Consider the following 23,342-nt stretch of genomic DNA (forward strand, 5'->3'; position numbering starts at 1 on the left):
TGCAGAAAACGTGTTTGGTAGTGATGATTCCCAGTGTTACACACTGATTTTGAGACTTCAATGAGAAAACAGTGAGATCTAATTGCTCACCGTGTAGGGACACTTTCTGCTCTAAAATGCAGGGCATAGTGAAAATAAGGTTTCACCTATGGACGAAAACTCTTTGTGTTTCACTAGTGATATGAATATTATAGTGATATTTAAAATTGAACATGGAATCTTTCAGCTGCATTCACTGTCCAATAAATGATATTGTGTATATATTTATCTTATAACTATCTCAATTAATGCCTTGGTCATTAATAGATCATAACATAATCCTTATATATATCTAAGATATGGATCTTCTGTTGTTATTAAATAGTTCTTTTCTACTCTGTGACCACAAATTAATTTGGAGGAATGGTCCATATAGATATTAACGGCTTATTCCAACAAGTGTCAGTTGTATATGCAGGTTTATTGGGGCAGTCGTGGGCTGGAGGTTAGGGATCCAGCCTCGTAACCGGAAGGTTGCTGGTTCGATCCCCAGAGCTGACAGCACATGACTGAGGTGTCCTTGAGCAAGACACCTGACCCCCAACTGCTCCCCAGGCGCTGCAGATTGGGCTCCCCACCGCTCTGGGCAAGTGTGCTCACTGCCCCCTAGTGTGTATGTGGTGGTTCACTTCACAGATGGGTTAAATGTGGAGGTGAAATTTCCCCATTGTGGGACTAATAAGGGTCTCTTAATCTTTATGTTAGTTATCATGAAAAGCTTATGTAGGTGTTCCTAGTGTACTCAATAATAATACAAACGTATTAAGCACATTTTGTATCTACCAGATACGTCCCAGAGCAGCAGCAGTGGCCAGTGCTTCTCCAACCCCAGCTACCACACTGTGGCCCAGTGCACCGGGCCCTCTTCCAACACCAACAACCTAGACGGCACACTCACTCTGAAGGTAAACATGTGCACACACTGCAATTAACCATGACCTTTTCACAGTTATGAAATAAACCTCGAGTGTAATTAATCTGTTTTTTTATTGCTTTATCACAGAAAGGGGACAGGAACAGCTCAGAATGGAGAGCATACTGCAATCTGAATGACCTCAGTAAGTCTCTACTCCACTTGTGCTCTTAATAGGGTGTGAGAGTGCGACGTATGCAGAAATGCTCATATTCAAAGGAGAGTGTTACCATGTTACCTCAAAACTACAACAACACCCCCACAACAAACCAGACAGAAAGGTAGTGAAGAATGAAATGAGTTTTCCATGTCACTGCCAACGTTAGCTGCTCTTCAGGCGCAATAGACACTGCATGAGGGCCAGCTATCCTCCACTCGGCACTGAGTGCTGGTGGCAAGTGTTTTGCAATAATAAAAGCTTCTGGCACTTGCATGTGACATCCCCTGCTGTGGTTTTAATAGGTCCTCACCGTAGGTACTCTCTCACACACATAAACAAGTCCTTCTCAGCCTACATTACCCAGGGTCACTGTGTCCAGGAGAGAGAAGGGAGCTCATTAGTTTCATGCCCCTCCTCCCAAGGCTCCTCACCCCGTTATGTCCGGGTGCAGGCCGGATGATAAGGCTGCCGAGGCCAGTGGGGATTTGAGCTCAGGGTTGGGTATTTCCATCAGCTTCAGCACTCCGCCCTCAGAGGAACTGAGATTGCACTACCCCAGACCACAAGTTCAGGCAGGGAGGCAGTCGGATCACCTGACTGCGATGAAACATGGCATTATTTTCTCAGTGGTACAGACTCTGTGATTAGCAAAGGAAAGATAGCAGTCTTTGAAAAAGAACAGTGTGTCACATGGAATTAACTTTGATTCTTTTTGTGAGTTTACTTTTACTTTTCTGTTGACATTGCCGTCAGTTTGTGTTGAAAATTATGTGCACTACAATTCTATGCAAAAGACAGAGACCACCAATGTTGCACGAGAAGACCTGGCTCGCAGTCAACATTCCAATTCATTCTGAAGGTGTTCGGTGGGCTTGAGGTCAAGGCTCTCTGCAGGCCACTGAAGTTTCTCCACACCAAACTTATCAAACCATGTCTTAATGGTGCTCAATATGTAAACAAAGTGCCACTCTGTTGCCATGGATTTGAAAGCATATAACTGTCTAAAATGTCTTTGTATGCTGTGGCATTAGCATCACTCTTCACTGGAACTAAGGGGTTGATCCCAAACCTTTAAAAACAGCCCCAGACCTTTATCCCTCCTCTGCCAAACTTTACTGTTGGCACTATGCATTCGGCTAGATAATTTTCTCCTGGCATCCACTAAACGCAACTTATCTATCAAACTGCCAAATAGTGAAGCTTGATTCATTACTCCAGAGAACATGTTTCCACTGCTCCATAGTTCATTTACAGCATTCAGCAGATGCTCTTATCCAGAGCGACTTACAAGAAGTGCTTTGTCTGTCTAGAGAAAGTGTCTTTGATAGTTACCAATAGATTAATGTGAGAGAAAGCTAGTCCTGAGCTCAGATATTGCTAGAAACAAAAAGTCACTGTTGACACTCAGAGAAAAAGGAACAGTGTTGAATACAGAACAATACAATACAATACAATACAATACAATACATAAGTGCAGTACAACACATTACAATCAATACTTAATTCAGTGCTCATTTAAGTGCTGTATAAAGAGATGTATCTTCACTCTGAGAGACTCTGCTGTTCGGACAGCCAGTGGGAGTTTGTTCCACCACTTTTGTGCCAGTACGGAGTTTTGATGCTTGTCTTACACACGTCTTGAAGGATGGCGGGTCAAGCCGAGCTGTACTCGAAGCTTGAAGGGCTCAAGGTACAGTTCGAGATTTCACCATTGCCATCAATTAGGTAGGGGCTGGTCCATTTTTGGCTTTGTAGGCCAGCATTAGGGTTTTAAATCTGATGTGTGCAGCTACAGGAAGCCAGTGAAGGGAGCACAGCAGTGGGGTGACGTGGCTGAAGATTGAAGACGATCTGTGCTGCTGCATTGTGGATGAGCTGCAGAGGCTTGATGGCCTGCTTGGGAAGACCAGCCAAGAGCGAGTTGCAGTAGTCATGCCTTGAGATGACAAGAGACTGCACTAGCACCTGGGTGGCCTCTCGAGTGAGAAGGGGTCGGATCCTCTGGACCGCCTTCTTGTGCTGACGTTGCTTCTAAGAGTAGTTTGGAATTTTGGCACAGAGTGATGCAACAGAGGATACATGATTTTTAGACACTTTAGTTTTTTGGTGGCCCTGCCTTATGAGTTTGCACGGTCTAGATGCTGTCTTATCTTAATAATATCACAGTTGACCAGGGCAGATCTAGCAGGGCAGAAATTTCACAAACTGACTTGTAACAAGGAAGGGTGGTATCCCTTTATGATGTTATGATTTACCTATGCCTGGCAAGCTGTCCAGGGTGTTTCCTGTCTTCTGCCCAATGACTGCAGAATGATGCAACATTTAGATAATGTGTGTGTATTTGTGTGATCTACCTAACAAACAGACAACACAGTGTATAAGAGTACTATGCACACTTTCTGTCTACCAAGTGCATCTTAGAGCACCAGTAGTGGCCAAGGCTTCTACACCCTCAGCTACCACATTGTGGCCCAGTGCACCAGGCCCTCGTCCAACACCAACATTTCACATTAATAGCACTTATAATAATGCTTTCATTTCACAATAATTGCACTTACAGCTGACCAGGGCAGACCTAGCAGGGCAGAAATTTCATATCTTGTGGCAAAGATACCATGTTATGACAGTGCCACGTTTAAAGTCACTGAGCTCTTCAGAACGAATCACCGCTTATCTCTGGACACTGCATGGCTATGTGCTTCATTTTATACACCTGTTAGCAATGAGTATGGCTGAAACACCTCAACTCAATCACTGGATGTCATTAGAAAACCTGTTTTTTTTTCACTCGATTTCGTTTGAATGTTCCCTCCTTTATGCAAGTGGATTTTCTTATATTAAAATACATGTTTTCAAAAAAATCTTCTAGAAAAGGAATCACTTGCACGAAGGATGGTCTCTGACTTTTGCACAGTACTGTATGTCCCCTGAAGCCTCCTGTAAATAAAGTGTAGTTTATTTTATTGCTACACTGTACACTGGAACTGCTGAACAGAGTAGAATAAAGGATAAACAAAGGGCACTTTAGAGCCGTGCAAGTGGTTGATAACCAGTATGCTATTGTGTTTCCACAGAGTCTGTTCACTCTGAAAGCAGGAAGCAATGCAAATATGCAAATAACTTTATCAAAAGGGAAGTCCAGCTAATGTTAAGTGCAGTGAAGTTTACATTCTTCACATTACCTTGAAGGTCTGGATAAGATTTCTACAGGGGTTGCTGCTGAAATCAGGTATATTTCCTAAAAAAAAAGGAGAACTGTATTAATAATGATTCAATTCTAAAATTCTATCATAGAGCTTTCTTTTGATACATTCGTATAATATGATATGATTGAGCTCTCGTGTTTTGGCTGAAGTGTATTTTGCCGCTGGGCCTAGACTGCGATGTAGCCTGCTATACTATCCTTACAGTTTTTTCCCCTATGTGTAATAAACCCCACCTCAGCTATGCAGAAATCTAGCACCCGTTGGGGAAATACAGTTGCAGTGAGTATGCAGAGATGAAGTTATATAAACATATAGAACCATTCCAACAACAAGCACTTCAATAACAACATTGGCTGTGTGCACCGACAATCTCTTGCTGAGTGTATGCGTCAGCACTTGTGCCACAGGTATAAATGGTAATTTCTGCTTAGATCAGAAGCACAGCTCTTCTTTTAAATGACAAATCCTTATATTTCAGCTCAGCATTCCCCTTAAGCTTGCCCAAGTCTTTTATTAGAAACTGTGCAGAAACCAAAAACCTGTCAGGACCATGCTGATTATAGTAGTGCCTTTAAAGACCTTTGGGTTTCCTTTTTCTGATTTTATTATCAGTTACATAAGATTGTGTCATACTTTCCAGCTTAACTTGGAAAATGTCCTAGTTTTGAGTTACTTCTAGTTTTAAATTACTCGCTTAGAATATTATTACTAGTTATTCACTAATTATTGTTATTGATGTTTGTGCTTCACATCACTAGGTGTGACACGAGAGGACACGCTAACACTGCGGGACAACAAAACCACTCGAATGGCTAAAGGTAATGACCCCAGAACTGTACATAACACTGTTGTCCAAACGTAGAAGAAAAGCTTTTATCTCTAAAACAGTAAGTGTCCAGGAGAAGACAGCATGCAATTTTAGAGCATTTCTACTGGTCTGCTCACGCAAATGTCACACAACATAAAGAGCAGCTGCTGTGTTCTCTGTTTTTGTCCATTTTTATTTTTCTACGTTTTAGTTTACTATGCATACAGGCCAAACTGCACGCCTAGCCCAACCATCCCATTCACTTGGAAAAAAGGTAAACTAGGCAGTATGTCTTCTAGCTGTCTGCTGCTTGACCTTTATGGTGGTCAGTTACATTGAGACCACCATGCTTCGTGACAGCCCACAGCATCCACTTAAGGCCTGGAGCCCTTAGCCCTCTCTGCCTGTCTGAGTCTCAGTGCCTGTGATTAATGCGAATCCCCGACCTCCCCGGAGCTTGTTCTCCAGACACACACACCAGAGCTCACACACTCGCCTCCTTAAATTGATCTCCCAGGTCCAGTGTTGGCTTGGTTCTGATGTAAACAGCCTGACAAAGGGAGCTGCAGTGGGTTAGACTGGATCAGCTTGGATCAGTGGAGAAACTTTCAAAAGTTTGGCCGTTGACCCAAAAGACCACAGCTTGCTACGCCAGTAATGATAATCTCGTTTGGAACTTTCCATTTATATACAGCTGGCCAAGCAGGGGTGTAGAGAGTACTGAAAATCCTTACTCAAGTACAAGTACTGTTAATGCAGTGATAATTTACTCAAGTAAAAGTATTAGTAAATTAAATTACTCCAGTAAAAGTAAATAAGTAGTTTGTTGAAAAACTACTTACTCAAGTACTCAAGTTACTTAGTTACTTTTTCATATTTCCGCTGTCACAACCTGAACATATTTCTGAGCTGACTCGACTACATCCTTGCAAATGATCTGTACAGAAAAACACTAAAGCAAAATATGATAATATATGGGGGAAAAAGTTCTGAGAGCTGAGACTGATCACAGTTCGCTCTGCTAGTACACATTTAAACACCTTTCCGTGAGCTGTGTGAGGAACAAGGTTCACATTAAACTGCATGCACTTCAAGGTTAGATGATTATATAAGACTTCCTAGTGTATCGGTTTCCATCAAAGTATTTAAGAGTCCCTGAAAGGCTGTGCAGAGGTTGCTACTGTTTTGTTAAGTTCATTTAAGAGAAAAAAAAGTCAAAATTATGAGTAAATTGCTTAATTATAATGTAATTTTAGTGAGCCCTGCTGCCCGTCAGCTCCCTGGACTTTTAGGTGTGAACCTACAGAGAGTAAAGACATTCACAGACTTCAAACTACACATTTTCACTGATATCTGTTGAGAACATTTACACCATTAAAATCAGCAGTAACATCAACAATTTAGCCAGCTTTGATTTTACTGTAACATAATTCACTAGTATTCATGCCGATCACTTCATACAAACTCAGCGCAACCTGAACCAGACTAGACAGCCGCTCACCACCGTCTAGCTCGGCCATTGCTGCCCCAGGCTGCAGTCGAGTTGTGAGGGTGGATCTCAGCAGGTTTTGTGTTTACTCGCTGATAATAATGCGTTTTCTTAGTTCATGTGAATACAGATGACCGTCTAGACGTGGACTGTTCCTCATGTGTGCTGGTTTAGTCCTCTGACCTTCTCCGCCAAACTGGACATCACTGTAGTTCTTTTCCTGCCAGAGTTGTTTGATTGGTGAATCTTTTAAATTTAACCGCGCTTCATTATTGCTTTCTAAGCAAACACACATCATTTATTTTTACTCTGTAGCGTTATGAAAATTAAAGTAGCGAAGTGTATTTCATTAAATATGAAACTCAAGTAAAAGTACTATGATTTAATTCTACTCCAAAAAGTACTATTACAGGGAAAACTGTACTCAGTTACAGTAACGAGAGTTCTTCATTACTGCGTTAATTACACCACTGCCATTAAGTACACCTCCGTAGTTCTGTAATTACAGTCCATCTGCTTCTCTGCATAATTTGTTAGCCCCTTTTTACCCTGTTCTTCAGTGGTCAGGACCCCCACTGACCAATGAAAACAGAACAAGTATTATTTGTATGGTGGATCATTCTTAGCACTGCAATATCTACAGTGCACCAGATAAATGTGCCTGATCAATGAGAAAGTGAGTGTAGATACAAGGTATCTACATTATATCTCCATTTTACAGTTTTTGACATAATTTGAAAATGCCTGTTGCCGTTTGCACTGTGTGTAAATTTAATGAAGAATGGACCAAAATATACATCCCGAAATTACTTGGAAAAAGTCTGGTTCCATTTACTTACATTAAAAGTATGTCTTATTATGTCTAAGTACTATGACTTTTTACCGTGAATTTGGTCTGGCCTTTTTGTGTTTTACTTCTTGGGTCTTCTACTAACGAGTCCACTGTATTGAAACTATTGCATCTTGAACTCAAGGGTCTATCTCAGAGTTTTCATTGGCTCTTTCCTCACCATATAAATAGTATTTTCCTTTTGTCTAGGGTCAGTTTTCCACTTGCGCTCACATTTAGAGATGTTGACTACAGCTCCATGGGCCTTATTCAAATTCTTGGCAAAAGTAGTCACATGAATATTAGGATTTGTGAAGATCTTATAGCCTTTACATTGATCATTCTTTGCCATTACCTCGTTAGAATTTAATTTAAGGGCGCCTGTGATACTGTTTAAAGGATAATAGTCTGAGTGAAATATCTCTACAATTCAGCTACTTCTAAAGGTTATGAACAATATTGCTCAGGCATTTTAGAACATCTTTGTGGAACAAGCAAGAATTCAGTTCTTTTGACATTTTTTGTTCCATGGCATTTAAAGACATATGGATGACAAGGGCTTTTAATTTGAACACTTTTCAACAAAATGAAAGTGTAGCAGTAATTTCAGCCATGTCTGTATCTGGTCAGCCCTATGATGGTTTCTTTCCTTTAATGGAGAGTGGCTGATGCAACTGTGCAAGCTACAGTCAGTAATCTTAAACCTACCTGAAGAAATGGTCAATAAGTATGGGTAGAAGATAAGTGTACTGTACAGTAACACAATCCTCTCCCTGCATACTAACAGGACTTGCCTCCCGAGGATGCTGCTGCCAGAGGTTATATGCAGCCCAGCATAGGACAGCCATACAGATGTGTCCCAGACTATAGCCCTTCAACTTTTCTACCTCAAGGCCCACCTTTGTTTCACTAGAAAGCATGAAGGCTTACAGGAAAACAAAACATTGTGGCTTAAAAATGTGATTTTGGGGTCATTTACAGTGCAGCTTTGTTAAGTGCCTTCCCCTGTATGTAATGTGAATGAGGAAATGTAAAATATCAACAGAAAAGATTAATGTAAATTCGTTTTATACCAGAAATCAGTCATATAACACATTTCTATAACCGTTTTTTTTTTACAGCAGTATAAAAGGTGTAAAAAAACAATGAAGCTAACTTCTGGGGGGGGGGGGGGGGGGGCATTGTTGCAGTGCTTCTATCAATATTGTTTACTGTTTGAAAACATTTTAGATTTTGTTTTAAGTTAAGTTTTAAGTTAATGTTTTGTGTCAATTATTTATTTTTTTTATCAGAAAGTGCCTTTACCAGCCCACTACTGTCCACTGGCCCCGCCTCAAAACTGGACTGGTGAACACCAAAGGGTGTCTGTGGTCCATGGTCCAGCAATTGAGAAATCCTGGACTAAGTAAAATCAGATCAAATCAAGCTTAATTGGTCTCACTCACGCAGTTATAGACAGTTCAGTGAGATGCTTATTTGACTGTCTGTTGCTGTAAAAAGGAATATACAGTAGAAAAATACAGATAAAAAAGTTAGGAAAACTATATAAAAATATAGGGATATTATAAAATATAAATATATGTGTAAGTGCAGATATGTGCAATGCCAATGAGCAAGTGGTAGAAGAATGAAGATACTTGTAAATATAGCAGTACATATTGCATGTATTGGGTGTATGTATGTATAAATAATTCTAGTTATTGTCCTAATAATCCTAGTTTGGGTCTGATTAGCCTGAGGGCTCTGAAAGAATGAAGTCTGAGTAGAGACAATTACTTAGCCTTAGTAATGGGAAGATAATTTGAGCTCATAAAGTCATTCACTTTCCTTCAGCTTATTGCGTTGAGTTATGGTTCATTCTGCAGACTACATCAAGACGTCCATGTGCAGCTCCAGCTCCTGCTCGCTAAATAGTGAGAACCCCTACGCCACTATCCGGGACCCACCGGGCTTGGCCTGCAAGCACACGGAAAGCAGCTATGTAGAGATGAAGTCTCCTGCACACAGAGACCTGACCTTCTGCTCCAGCACTAGCACCACCCTCACCTCTGCAAGCAGAAATGTCTACGATGTTGGTGAGTCAGTGATGGTGAAGGTCTGGAAGCCACCAGGGGCAGATTTGTGAACACACAGAGCTCAGTCTTATTGCTAAGGCTGAATATTGTTTGCGTTTATTTGGATCAACATCACACAATTTCATCACACACATCTTATCATGAAAGAAATGTACACAAATTTGACAGCAGTTCCATTATTAATCAGTTTAAACCCCAGAGGATCTAATGTGCATGCCAGATTTAAAAGTCATAGAAGACTGCAGTGCTAAGTTTAGTCTATTCTGGGACTGGACAGACTGTTTAATGTAGGTTATTTGGTGGAATTTGAGGTTTGTGCTGGAGTTTAACGTTTTTTTTTTATTTATTTACATGTACACTGTTTGAAACAAATATTTCAGATGCATTGCACTGTTCTAGTTCATTCTAGTGTAGTGTAGAAGTAGCCAGTTCTTCTACTGTAGCAATACAGCCTACACCGATAATGTTTTAGGAAAATAATCATACTACAATCACACTTCTGTAATTTCAAACAGAAACGAGAATGACATTTTTCATTATTTTTTTCCATATTTTATTCTTTTTAATTCTGTTACTTAAGCTCTATTGCTTCTTCCGAACTCCACCTACAAAGACAAACATTGGCTCATGAGCCTAACTGCTTTCCTTTCATTTGTGCATGCTTCATGTAAATTATACGTGAATGAAGGTAAGTTTTGAGTTTTGTTTGCATTTTCTATGGTAATTTTACATGCACCAAGCTGATTCATCAACTGTCCTCAAATCTACGCTCGTTTTGAGGTTGTTTGACAAGATGCAAAAACAAATATTTTCATATTGATATTATTCACAGTAAATGTTTGGAAATGTTGTGACTGAGATACTGTTCACCAACAGCTAAACTACAGCCACAAAGAGTGCTGTTTAGTTTAAGCCTGCCCATAATTTTGGGCTACAGTAAGTAATAAGCAATAGCTAAAAAATAACACATAAATGTGTAGATTAACGTTGTAGATCTTCAGTCTGCAGCATTGCTTGACCGGTTTAAGGTGCCAGTTCTCTGCAGAAACAACGTGTGAATAGGCTTCCGGGACGAACCCGGAATTTTTTGTCTATGAAAAAAAAGTTGGATGTCACTTTGAGAACGTAAACGGAAAATCATCAATGGAAATATTTGTTGAGAGTTTTTTTAATTGTTGATTTATTGTTTATTGTTGATAATGTCAAATGATTGTTTAAGCCATCTTTTGCAGGTTGATGAAGTAGACATAAAGTCTAAGTTAATCTTGTTATTGATTAGTTGGCTTGATGACAATTTGCGCTCCTCATTTACATGGAGGGACTAAAAGAGGGAAAATACAGATTACAGACTCCAGTACATGGTTATACAGTCAAAAATATGGAAACTGTTTATTTTAACCTCATTCAAAACATTTCCTGTGAAATGTGTAAAACCAAGCTCACCTGGCACAGCAGTGCAATACCTATGTATGTGAATCCAGAGCAGGCTTGTCCCAAGTCCAGCCCCAGGACCAAATGCAGCTTGCGGACAGACTTTACGTGGCCCTCCAACCAGCACATTGCAGTTTTTCTTTCACAGCCAGTTCTCACAGCACCAGCTTCTTATCAGTACAAATCCAGCAGTTCAGCAAATATAAGCCCTTTAATATGGAACAAAAACATGGCTATTTGTACTTTTCAACTTCTCTTCTTGTTTAGTGAAGTGATTTCTGAACACAGGTGATGTGTTGTGATATGTAAATAACATGAGCTAACAATACTGCAAATGTGTAGGTTTTGATTTTCTCACAATTTACATTTTTGAACAAGTAAACACTTGAATATCAATGAATTAATTACATTAGTTATGTTTTGTTGTTAGACTTGCAATAAACAAATAAAGAAATTATCAGTGCTTACTGATCCTTAATTGTTGGATTACTCTTTTGGAGCAATTCAACAATTAAGGAGGTCTAGTGCATGTTTTAAAAAGTCAAAAGAAAGCGCTGCAACTCCTCTGCCACTATATTTATTCTCAGAATATATCGGCAGCAAGATGCTTGTTTGACTGCTCTACATGGTTGTGTGTTTCAGATTTTGAAAAACATAATACTTGAGAGCAATTGTGAATACATTTAATAAAAATAAATAAATAAATGTATAAAAAATACATAATTTTATTAAAAGGAAAACTTATTTGTGATCCTGAGTTTAAAGCCAGTTTTTATTCAGCTTGTAACTAATTTATAAAGTCATCTGAAACTGAAACTTTGCTTGTGTGTAAAAAGTGATTTCAGAGCCACTCGGTTCTCCCTGATGGAAACTGTTTACCTTCAGTGTTTTGTGCTTCTGATCATTTTAATAGACGTCAGCGTCACTAATTAATGACGTTCTATTAAAAGACTGGTTTACCAAGAGAGACGCTGGAGGACTTTCACCTGAAATGAGTTCATGAAGCCAGTCTGGTTATAAAAATGATAACAGGACATCAGAGCCAGAATTACTCTTTTAGTACTTTTACTTTATACTTAAGTACATTTGAAGGGAAATACTTTAGTACTGTTACTCAAGTGGAGGTCTAAAGGGAGGAACTTCTACTTTCACTGGAGTTACTTTATACTTAAGTACATTTGAAGGTAAATACTTTAGTACTGTTACTCAAGTGGAGGTCTAAAGGGAGGAACTTCTACTTTCACTGGAGTAATATTTTACCTTGGGGGTCTCGACTTTAACTCAAGTACATGATTTATGTACTTCGTCCACCTCTGGATATGACAGAATACTATACTGACTACACTAGCAGTGTTTAACCACTAAATTCTCCTCTCTCTCAGAACCCACAGTGAGCGTTCTACAGGGACCCAATGGCTTGGCCACTGGTTTCTCCCAGAACCCATACGACCTGCCCCGGAACAGCCACATCCCCAGCCACTACGACATCCTGCCCATGCGCCACAGCCCCCCAAACACACCACCGCCGCCTGACAGCCCTCCGAGCTCCCTGCTGTAGAGCCCAGGCCTCAGCCTACCTCCACAACACAACCTCCACCACCTGACTCTGCAGGACGTTCTCTTGTTTATCTTTTTTATCTCATCTGATTTCTGTCCATCATGCTCGTGCACAGATGCATAAGAAGATGGACATAAAGGCGGCAGCGATACGACATTTTGCTGGATTTCTGTGTGCTTTTACACTGATGGCAGGGAAAGATACAAGCAACTACTCACTTCTCCGAATTCAGTACTGGATGAAGGGATTTCATTTTGTGCAGAAAACACTGAACAAAGGAGAAATGAAGAAATCCCAAAACCGTGAAGTACTCTGTAATAAATTGTAAATATTGCAGCAGATTGTAGGGCCGGCGGAAGTACTCTCATGCTGATCAGTTCCAGAACATGAGTGCTGTCTTCAGCCATAGAAGGAACATTCATGGGAGTCTTGTGTATATAATTTCAGTGGTAGACTAATAGATGGCTCATGCTCCTCCAGGTCCATCTGTCCCCTCTACCAAACAGTGACTGAGCCAAGACATCTTGTTTGGAGAGACGGGGAACTATCAGCCACAGATGCAGTGTCAACCTCGACCATTCACTAGTTAAAAGAGGACTCAAAACCCTTAGTGACAAAGCATGATTAAATAGTAAGTAGTTATTGTACAAAGAGAATTACCAAAAGAAGAGTTTTTAAGAACGTTACTTTTTTTTATATATAACATTATAGTATATGGGACTTCAAGACTTTAAACCACATCCATGAGGTATTTTAAAGAAAATAACTGTAGCTCGATACAACTTGTGCAATGTCACTAATGGTACTAGCCCATCAACCTGCTGTTTCATAAAAATATTTTACGAATGGTTATATTTCAAGGTAGCAGGTGTAATGTCATGTGAATGTGTGAACTCAAACTATAGTGTTAAGTTTTTTGGGGTTTTTTTTTTTGGTAAACATACTTTGCCTTTCTTATTTCTCTCTTTGTATTCTCAAAATACCAATTGGTGGTTCTTAAGAGAGACTTTTATTTTGTATTTATGTATTTATGGTGTATTTATTTGTAATTTATTTGTGATGCTTTTGTTTTTCTTTCAACTGTAAAATTTAAACAAAAAGCCAAGCATGAGCAAATTATACCAAGTGACGCTTAATTATTTTAATGGTTGCGCCATTTATGCATACATATTTATACAACGCAAGTTAGCTTTCATGTCTGAGTAGATGCATCACAACGAACAAAACCATCTACATATCTCAAAATCTACAGCTGGAGACATTTCCGTTTTCTGAAGTTCAGTTTGGTAAATCTGCTTTGCCGTTTTACTTGGTGCTACGCCCTAAACGTAGTCGCATACCCCTCACTAAAGCAATAACATACTGACAATCACGCATAAAGACAACAGTGCAAATTATCCACCCGTTCATAGCTGGAGAGCGTGCTTACATTAGTCTGTTAACACAAAATTTCACGACTTCATCTGTCATTTACATGCCGCTTGATGTTTTCTTACAAAATTCAAAATAAAGCTTATGGTGAACGAGTCTCATTTGACAGTAGCCCTCATGTCTGTGACCTTAGTACAGACCCATTATTACCAGCTCACTATTCTACACGAGTTACTTCTTTCCTGAAGGTTAACCACTTCTGCTTTCTTTCATGAGGGATATGACCACAGAGTACTAAGGAACTGAAATGAGACCGTTTCAATTAGGCGGTTAATAATTTATGCGTCAAGAACGATGAAATCAGTGAACCATTACAAAAACCTGGCATTACAAACATTAATTTTACATAACAGTCATCACAAATCTTCGAAAATGACCTGTGTAGCCACGCTTTTATTTTTCACTTTGAAAATGGAATTACAGTGGATAGAGTAATAGTATAATTACAATAATAATAATTACAATAATAATAATAAAAAAAATCACAGTACAGCGCAGACAAAAAAAAAACGTTCTTGAGGCAATATGTGAAAGATAACTGACAGTCAGAACACCAATATCCAGGTAAACTAATTAAGACACACCAGCTATTTTGCAGTGCTTAGGCTGGGCCTAGCCGTGCCATCTGTACCCATACATCATTGGCACTGCCCCTCATGCTCCTACCGGTCAGTCACACATCGGTTTTAAGGTCCCAAGGGCCAGTTTGAAGCAAGGCCCAACACCATACAGACACAGAATGCACAGAGAAAGACGGTGCCATATTTTATATACATGTACGGTGTGGCCACTTCTTAAGAACAGTAACTAGATTCTGTCTGACACTGTTATATTGCTATGTTCATACAGAGCGAGGTCCAATACTTGGGGTTAATTTTGTGAAAACCTGTCGAAAGGCTCACACCCATACACTTGGGCAATGTCATTCCACACTATTCATTCTGATTCTGTATTACTACACCAGCTACTACAGCCTGGGAAAGGCTTAACCACCTTAACCCTGGAGAGCCATCACTTCTTTCTATCTCAGTGGGAAGTCTCCTACGTGGATACTGGTCATGAATAACATTCTGATGAGCAATATTTCAAGGGGTGCAGGCTGAGTAGCTGATGAGCTCTGAGGTTATTTGGTGTAACCACACTATACCATGCATTACAATTCCAGTCCACACTAAAGTTTCTACTTCACACAATACAAATCCTTAAGACAGCTTTGATGCACAAAACTGTTGCAGCTTGTGGACGTGCCCACACCTGCTGAATCACAGGAATGCTTGATTTTACAATAACAACAAGATTATACTGGGCTACAATATATTATACATTCTTGACTCACTCTGATCAGTTTTCATAGACATCGCACATCCTTACACTTCAAGAATCTTTTATAATGGGGCACAATAATATGCTAATAACTCAGTCAGCTACCACAGAATAAATACTTGTTAAAGGTCTAAGGAATTAACTGTAGTGTGGGTTAGTTCAGGAATATTGTTTGGTGTAAAGATACAGAAAAAGCTCCAGTCTAGTCATCACTTATGTACTGTGCCTGGTGGTCATATGAGCAGTATTCACCCCCTGCTGTTCTAACTCTGACTAAAAACAGTGGCACGTTGAAGGGAATATGCTATGTCATGTGCCATGTGGTCTTTAGAGGTGGATGGTTTAAGACTTTCCCTGACTTATTATATCTGATAGTGTTTTCAGAGTATTATTATAATAATTTTAGGAGTCTGGTTTAAAAATTGCATCTGTATTTACTGTCAAACATAAGATTTTCCTCTTTTTTTTTTTAAACACATTATGGATTGATCCTCTATAAATCTTCCTAAATTTGGACTTCAATTGTTCTTTACCACAGATTTAACCTGGTTATTTGACCTGGCTACAAGATCAATTGTATTACATATGAATGGCAAAAATGAAGATCACATCAAAAGGCAGGAAACATCCAGAAAAAGACAGCAGTCACACGAGAGAGTATGAACGCTGCTATTATAGGACTACTGAAGATCATGTGATGATGGCCTCAGGGCACTGCTGCACAGAGCGAGAGGACTGCGGAAATCCCCACAGTGGGAGCACATGCGCGAAACTGGAGGCGTCCCCGTGTGACATTCCGTTGAGAAAGGCACTATAACCACTACTCTACCCCGCAAGGAGATGCAAGAGAAGCACAGGATGAGTGGAGACAGCAGTAGCAGCGGCAGCAGGAGCTGTGGGTCAACGTGAAGAACCATGTCAGGTTTGTTCCCTGTGCTGAAAGCTAAAGTCCTCATCCTTCACCCTCCACCACTCCTAATGCTGATATAAAGCATGCAGACATATTCTGCCACAGGAGCCACCACCATCATGGTGACTAATGAGCAAAGCTACTGCCCAAATGGTCAGCGTCAAAATATGTGATAAGTGTGCGTAAGCTGGCATTTAAGGTTACATGCAAAGTGACGTATAGGCTCAAAATGCAGCCACAGCCAAAGATGGAGAAGTCAACGGTCTCTGGGACCTAACGCTAATCTAACACGTATTAATGGAGACTATTCATCTGTCTAAATCACAACGCTGATACAGTAACACCTCCGATACTAGAGGCCGCAAGCCCTGCCACCGGCTGAGCCACAAACACGAGGCGGCCGCTTAAAACATGGACACGAACAAACCTTGCACCTTTTCGCAAAATGAAATAATATATTAAGACATTTCTGTGAACATCAGCATGACTGATTATTAAAATTCTGCAATATAAAAGCCAACGACGGCAGGAAAAAAATTATAAGCTTAGTCCAGAGCGCAGGTGGTGACCCTTTTGAGATCCGAGGTTTAGAAACACAGCTTCTGTGCTGAAGCCTGGCCATGCAGCTGTGTCTCGGAACCAAAGCAGTCTTTAAGAAGTGGTGGGGGGAGAGGGTGGGGGGGTGAGAGGAGAGAAGGGAAGGCGGGGGAGGGGGGGCTTCTGCAGGTGGGCTGGGAAGAGGGTCATGGAGGGGGCTAGATGCTCTGGCAACACTGCATCTTTGGTTTATTCTCAGTGGGCTGCACCTGGATGGACACCACGTTGTTGCTAGGTGACATGTCGTTGTCCCGGCGGTCCGACATCTGCTTCTGGGACACGATGCGGTAGATTTCTGTGGGATAAGGCGAGATTTGAATACCAAGGCTCAGTAACTAACCTGAAGCTGGAGGTTATTAGTTAAGCTTCTCACAACACAAATGCTGTTCTGGGACCCCTTTGCTTAGTTCATGATCAGTGGATGCATAACCAAACGAGCCCCAAGATCAGTAGTGCCATTCTGAGACGTTTTCCAAATGCAGAATGTGGACTCATTATGCTTTTATAATTACCCTTACCCACAAAAACCTCACAGGACGCCTGAGGTAATGTAATTACTGTGTTATATCTGACGCCCTTTTAAAAATGTATCCTTTGAGTTCACTTTGTAGTAAGGATGTTAAGGCTAGGCTCACTAACAGAGCGGCAACAGAAGCAGGAAGCTTTTTATTACAGTCACGACAGGCTAGAGGAACTCAGAGGACCCACCCCAGCAAGGCCAGGCCTTTGATTAGTCATTCATAAGGATATGGCCTTCAGCCAAAAGCCAATCACTTACAATCTCTCTCTCTCTCTCTCTGACTCTCTCTCTCTCTCTCTCACACACACACACATTCACACGTTCCCAAGCTTATCTGTATGCAATTCTGCTCATCAACTTTTATTCGCCTCATGTTTTGTTTACCCTTCACACCTTCAGATTAAAAAAAAATGCTTTTAGCCTTAACCTGACACTGCAGATAAGGAACCAAAAGGACATGCCAGCACCTTCCTCACCTCCAGCACTAAAAAGCCTACTCACCAGTCAAGATGGTCTGAAAGGCTGTCTCCACGTTAGTGGAATCCAGAGCTGATGTCTCCAGGAAAGACAGCCCATTCTTCTCTGTGGACACAAAGAACATTCATCCACTAAGATAGCATCTCACAGTCAGATATCTAGCCAAAAAGAACACAAAAGTGTTTTGTTTTGTTGTTTGTTTTTTAAGGTAGCCTTCGCCCTTACTGTACTGCAATATTTCTAAAATAAACACATAATCAACAAGGTCATAATAGGAAAAAACACAGCACCACATTGTTCTAGGCCTACGCAGACATGCGTGTCTAACCTGCAAACGCGCGTGCTTCATCAGTGGGCACGGCCCGAAGGTGACGCAGGTCACTCTTGTTGCCAACCAGCATGATGACGATGTTGCTGTCTGCATGGTCTCTCAGCTCCTTCAGCCAGCGTTCCACGTTCTCATAGGTCAGGTGCTTCGCAATGTCGTACACTAACAGAGCCCCTACAGCCCCACGGTAATACCTTCGATTGGAGAGACAGGCATTTGAAAGAGGGCATACAGATATTATGCTGAACACAAGTGTTCAGGACACTATTTTGAACATTCTGAGTGTAAATATTGTCATCTGTGGCGTGGACGTGTGACGTTGTGTCTTACGCTGAGGTGATAGCTCTGTAACGCTCCTGGCCAGCCGTGTCCCATATCTGGGCTTTTACAGTCTTCCCATCCACCTGGATGCTGCGAGTGGCAAACTCCACTCCAATGGTGCTTTTGCTCTCCAGATTGAACTCATTCCGGGTAAAGCGGGACAGAAGATTACTCTTCCCCACACCAGAGTCTCCGATCAGGACCACTTCAAAAGAAAACGTAGAAAGAATTCAAATTCCTGCATTAACATCAGGTAACATGTCTTTCATTCCAGTCAAACTTCTGAATGTGCTGCATGCTTGGACTTGTGTAAACTGTTTACCTCCAGATGCCACACATGTAAGCAGCAGATGCCCCCACTGTGACAACACAGCAGCTCAAAGGCATTAAGCAGACCTTCCAATGTGCTGGGGTTAATGTGATCAGCTCATTTAATCAGGAGTCGCAGGTGTAGAAAGAAAGGCAGACATACAGAGTCTGCTTCAGACTTTCTGGTCTAATTTGTCTTTAATGATTAACACACCCCTACCCCCGTCTTTCTGCTTAACCCAAACACACATAGGTGGTCAAAAGCCAACCAATGCACCTACATCTTGCTGCCTCTAGAGAGCGATGCATTTCATGAGACCTACGACTTCCTTTATTATATAGGTTACATATGTGATTATTAACAAACTCTAAAACACAGACACAGCAATAATTGTCCAGGGAAGGCAACACTAAACATCTCCTGAACGTCGGTCAGCAAACACACCAAAAAGCAACGGAAGTAACGTTATCAGATGAATGCTACCGTGGCGTGGAAAACAGTTTATACGTATAAAATATTTCACGTAGACAAGGCACACTGACTGTAGCTATAAAACCCAGGTTTGTTGTAAACTGACGAAAGCTGTCGTTGACATAGCTAACGAGCTAACGAGCTAACGCCAGCATGTAAGTGAGCGTCGCTCCAAGCTAGTTCAGGTTAGCTAATACAGGAAAGCCAGTTAAGCACGAAGAGCAGGACATTAATGTTTCCATTTATTTAACAGTCATGATTTTCGTTACTGGAAGAGCTAGCAGAAGATAATGACACTGATCAGTCAGTTAAAAGTACATCTGCCACGTCTCCCATCTGTCAACATATGTGTTTAACGTAGCTGGCGGGCGGGCTGGCTGGCTCGCTCGCTTGCTGGCTACATTAGCTCCAAGCCTTCAGCAGCCTGGCTCGAAGTCTCCTGTAAGGTGTGGTGCTGGGACAATGTTTGGATGGAGTTCAAATAGCTAGAACATATGCGCCCCCACTGCGGCTAGAAAGGGATTAACGTAAAGCCAACCAGCTGGTAACTTAATATTAATAACACCACCAAACACCTATCGCCACCGTCTGTGATGGTTTTTTCCAGACAGGAATAGGTCTTCCTGTGATGTTTTTCAGCAGTAAGCGAGCTGGCTGGCTAGCCTTAGCTGGCCTGAATGGAAACAGTTAACGCTGAGAAACCCTGCTACAGCTCAGGTTAGCTGTTAGCACTGTAACTCAACAATAGGAAAACCAGCTGTCGGCTATAAACTTAAGATTGTAGCGGATGTTACGCACCTTTAAACAAATAGTCATATTCGTCGTCTCTTGTTCCCATCTTGATCAAAATAGAGGTTAAACGGAGATGGATAAACACTCAGCAAGTAGAAGCGGCCACCGCCAGCCCTGTCCTCCCCACTCCGCTGCTGCACTGCGGTCAGAGAGCGCGATTAGGCGGTAGCCATGCTAACTAGTTAGCAAGCGAACGAGCTTCATTCAGGGGTTCAAAACAATCAGTACCGCTTCAAAATAAAAGCTCCGACTAAGCGACGACTAACCGTGAAGATGATGGGTTATTATTTGAGTTGATAATTTTGATAATTATTATAAACACTTTCATATATATATATGATGCTGGCTAAAAGGTGGTCTAGCCAAAAGCGTTTTAAAATCAAATCAAATGATGTTTATTGTCACATCACATTTACACAGCTGGAAAGTGAGTAGAAATCTCAGGTGCATAGCCCCCTTATAGAATTTAAAAACAAAAATATATAAATATCTAAGAGGAAAATATATATATATATATATATATATATATATATATATACACACACCGACTCAATTTTTTATTTTGTTTTATTTTTGCAATAGGGAATTGGTACTTTTAAATGTAGGACTTTATCCTCTTTTTATAGTGTAAGATGGGGGGAGAATGGTGAGCTTTCATTAATGCTAAGTAAAAAAAGTCATTTTTTCAGAAAAAAATAAACAAAACGTACGTTTTTTGTATTTTTATTTTTCTACATCATTTGAGCAAAACAGCTGTCCTTTGCATTGTGTGAAAATGTCTTTAAAAATGGGGGAACAGAAATGCTCCAAAATGGCCAAGAATAAGATGTCTGTCTTTGCACTAAAACCTGCATTAAAAGTTCTCAAAACAAAAAAAAATGTTCTTGGGGATAGTTTATTGATGCACTTTCTGAGGTCCTTGAAATTCACCTGCAGGCTTTTCCAATGATTTCTATTCTTGGGGTTCCCAGAGACATAATCTCTCTCAGTACTAAACAAATAGAAATGGTAGCATTTACATTTCTGCTAGGGCAACATCTTCTATCTTCTATGGAAATTGGTAAACCCTCATTTTCATTGGCTAAAAGATTAAATTCCTCTCTTTAATCCCAGGATAATTCAATTTATTACTGCACTGGAAAAGTAGCCCCATAGTGTTTCGTTATACTGTACTACCCTGTATTGTATAATGACAATAAAGTTGAACTGAACTGAATTCTTCCAGAGATTAAGTCCATGACCACCTGTTGTGAGAGCTGGGAGGAGCTGTCCCAAACGTTTCCTTGTCTAGATTCTTACTGTTTTTCAACTTGTCTGCGTCTCTTTCCTTCTTCTTTTAACATAGTTCATTTACATAGTTTGTAACTATGTATCAAGACAGCAGTGCGTCCTGCTATGATGTACGGTTTGGAGACTGTGGCTCTGTCTAAAAGACAGGAGGCTGAGCTGGAGGTGGCGGAGATGAAGATGCTGAGATTTTCGTTGGGAGTGACAAGGATGGAGAGGATTAGAAACGAGCAGATCAGAGGGAGGGACAGTGAAGGTGGAGCAGTTTGGAGATAAAGCCAGAGAGGCCAGGTTGAGATGGTTTGGACATGTGTTGAGGAGGAATAGTGGATATATTGGTCAAACAATGTTGGAGATGGAGCTGCCGGGTAGAAGGAGAAGAGGTAGACCTCAGAGAAGGTTTATGGATGTAGTGAAGGTGGACATGGAGATGGTTGGTGTAAAAGTAGAGGAGGCAGTGGACAGGGCAAGATGGAGGCCAGAGGACAGGACAGAGATTATGGAGAAATGTTCCATCATAAGCATTTACCTCCCACCGAAGGACGAGCTTGTCTGAAAAACATCTCATCCACACTCGTCTCTGAGAATGTCAGAGATGTGATGTGGCTGGTGACAGTTGGCCGGCTACCCGTCAGATGTGTAGTGAAATGGAGCTGTTCCATCACAACTAAAACGCGTCCGATGACTGACTGCAGTGAAGACGAGACGATTGAACATCTTTTCATTCACTGTCCGAGAACAACAGATATCTGGAGGAAATTACGGCATATTGGGCTGAATTTGGACATTAATGTTAAAAGTGTAATGTTCGGGATTTTTAATGAAATTTTTTCCAAAAGTGTGTTAGAATTTTCTTGGTTCATTGTTTGTGTTGTTAATTGTAAGATCTGGAAGACGCGCTGTGAAATGGTTATAGAGCAGTGCGAAATACCTGCAGAAACTCTTTATAAACAAATACTGTGTGAGATCAAAAGACTGAGGACAATAGACACTCGAGGAAAGAGAAGGTTCCCCTGGACTCTGCTGGATTTTTAATCAGTGCTGTATGTTTCTAATGTAAATAATACTGTAGAAATGTTGATGAATGTGGATTTTGTATTTTGTATCTGAAAATGTGTTGGTATTGAAATAATATTCCTTAATAAAGTTTGTTATAAAAAGCAAGGTGGAGGCAGATGATCCGCTGTGGCGACCCCTAAAGGGAGCAGACGAAAGAAGAAGAAGATTTAATAATAATAATAATAATAATACATTTTATTTAAAGCGCCTTTCAAACACCCAAGGACACTGTACAAATAAAATGGGGAAAAGGGTCAGAAATACATAGTTTACATAGTTTGTAACTCATTTTAGCTTCACTCCATTCTCTTTTTTGCCCACTCCTATAGCAGAGCGTGGGATGGGTGGCTGGGTGTGGAACAGGAGAGGTGTGATGTTTGTGTGGAAGTCAGCTAACGTCACAGTGTTTATCGGTAACGGCAACAGTACAAATGGAAAATAAATTCGGTCTCACCGATCTGTAGAATTTGATCTCTTGCAGAACTGAACGAAATTAACGTTAGTGTTTGTTTTGCTATGGGTCTTTTATTGTGTAAAACCGGATTCATCCGATTAAATAATGGAAGAACCGCTGCCTGATAGTCACTGTTCGTATTTACACCCGCACATAAGAACCTAAAACACTTCACTGACGAATAAAAGGGCTTAAAAGACAAACAGACAGCAGGGGTCTCAAAGATGTGACCGGGGACCGCGGGCCCGCGCCTCAACGGTTCCATGGTGTAATGGTTAGCACTCTGGACTCTGAATCCAGCGATCCGAGTTCAAATCTCGGTGGAACCTGCAGCTGTTTTTACTCCCCACGGCATCGCGGCACAGACGGAAGAAAACAGTGATGTAATGCAGCACAGCTGGACGAGATAACTTTATAAACACTGATGTAATACGTTTGTTGCATAAGCGAGTTCTTGTATGTCCAAAGAACGAGCCAACTGGCTGAAACAGCAACAGAGAAAAGGAGCAAACAGAAAACAAATTCGACTCACGCCACGTGCCTTAAAAACCTCT

The 23,342-nt window shown here is 40.8% G+C and overlaps 2 protein-coding genes and 1 non-coding gene across 4 annotated transcripts in view; 2 read left to right on the forward strand and 1 right to left on the reverse strand.

The window, feature by feature from the left end:
- Positions 1–14,045, forward strand: part of megf11 (multiple EGF-like-domains 11) — a 152,387-nt gene extending 138,342 nt beyond the window's left edge. For both annotated transcript variants that reach the window (XM_037540084.1, XM_037540085.1), the window contains 5 exons: positions 826–944; positions 1,043–1,097; positions 5,077–5,136; positions 9,310–9,519; positions 12,333–14,045. In XM_037540084.1, the coding sequence (XP_037395981.1) occupies positions 826–944; positions 1,043–1,097; positions 5,077–5,136; positions 9,310–9,519; positions 12,333–12,508 (620 nt within the window). In that variant the 3' untranslated portion in view covers positions 12,509–14,045. The remainder of the gene's footprint in view (positions 1–825; positions 945–1,042; positions 1,098–5,076; positions 5,137–9,309; positions 9,520–12,332) is intronic.
- Positions 14,046–14,195: 150 nt separating this feature from the next.
- On the reverse strand, positions 14,196–20,184 carry rab11a (RAB11a, member RAS oncogene family). The gene is made up of 5 exons (XM_017691656.2): positions 19,995–20,184; positions 18,425–18,620; positions 18,095–18,288; positions 17,791–17,871; positions 14,196–17,064 (listed from the first exon to the last, which is right to left on the reverse strand). The coding sequence occupies exons 1-5, from the start codon at positions 20,032–20,034 to the stop codon at positions 16,928–16,930; spliced, it is 648 nt and encodes a 215-aa protein (XP_017547145.1). The 5' UTR covers positions 20,035–20,184; the 3' UTR covers positions 14,196–16,927.
- Positions 20,185–23,045: 2,861 nt separating this feature from the next.
- Positions 23,046–23,117, forward strand: trnaq-cug. The gene has a single exon. It is a non-coding gene; the product is annotated as a tRNA-Gln (tRNA).
- Positions 23,118–23,342: the final 225 nt, after the last annotated feature.

The sequence above is a fragment of the Pygocentrus nattereri genome, chromosome 7 (assembly GCF_015220715.1).
Source record: "Pygocentrus nattereri isolate fPygNat1 chromosome 7, fPygNat1.pri, whole genome shotgun sequence".
In the NCBI taxonomy this organism is placed as follows: domain Eukaryota; kingdom Metazoa; phylum Chordata; class Actinopteri; order Characiformes; family Serrasalmidae; genus Pygocentrus; species Pygocentrus nattereri.

What these genes read in the sequence shown, in the direction of transcription:
- rab11a (XM_017691656.2), bottom strand. Translation starts at nt 20,034, where the DNA reads ATGGGAACAAGAGACGACGAATATGACTATTTGTTTAAAG. An exon ending in TACAGAGCTATCACCTCAGC is followed by an intron (nt 18,289 to 18,424) that starts GTAAGACACAAC and finishes CTCCAATCGAAG; the next exon opens with GTATTACCGTGGGGCTGTAG. An exon ending in CTTTCAGACCATCTTGACTG is followed by an intron (nt 17,065 to 17,790) that starts GTGAGTAGGCTT and finishes CTTATCCCACAG; the next exon opens with AAATCTACCGCATCGTGTCC.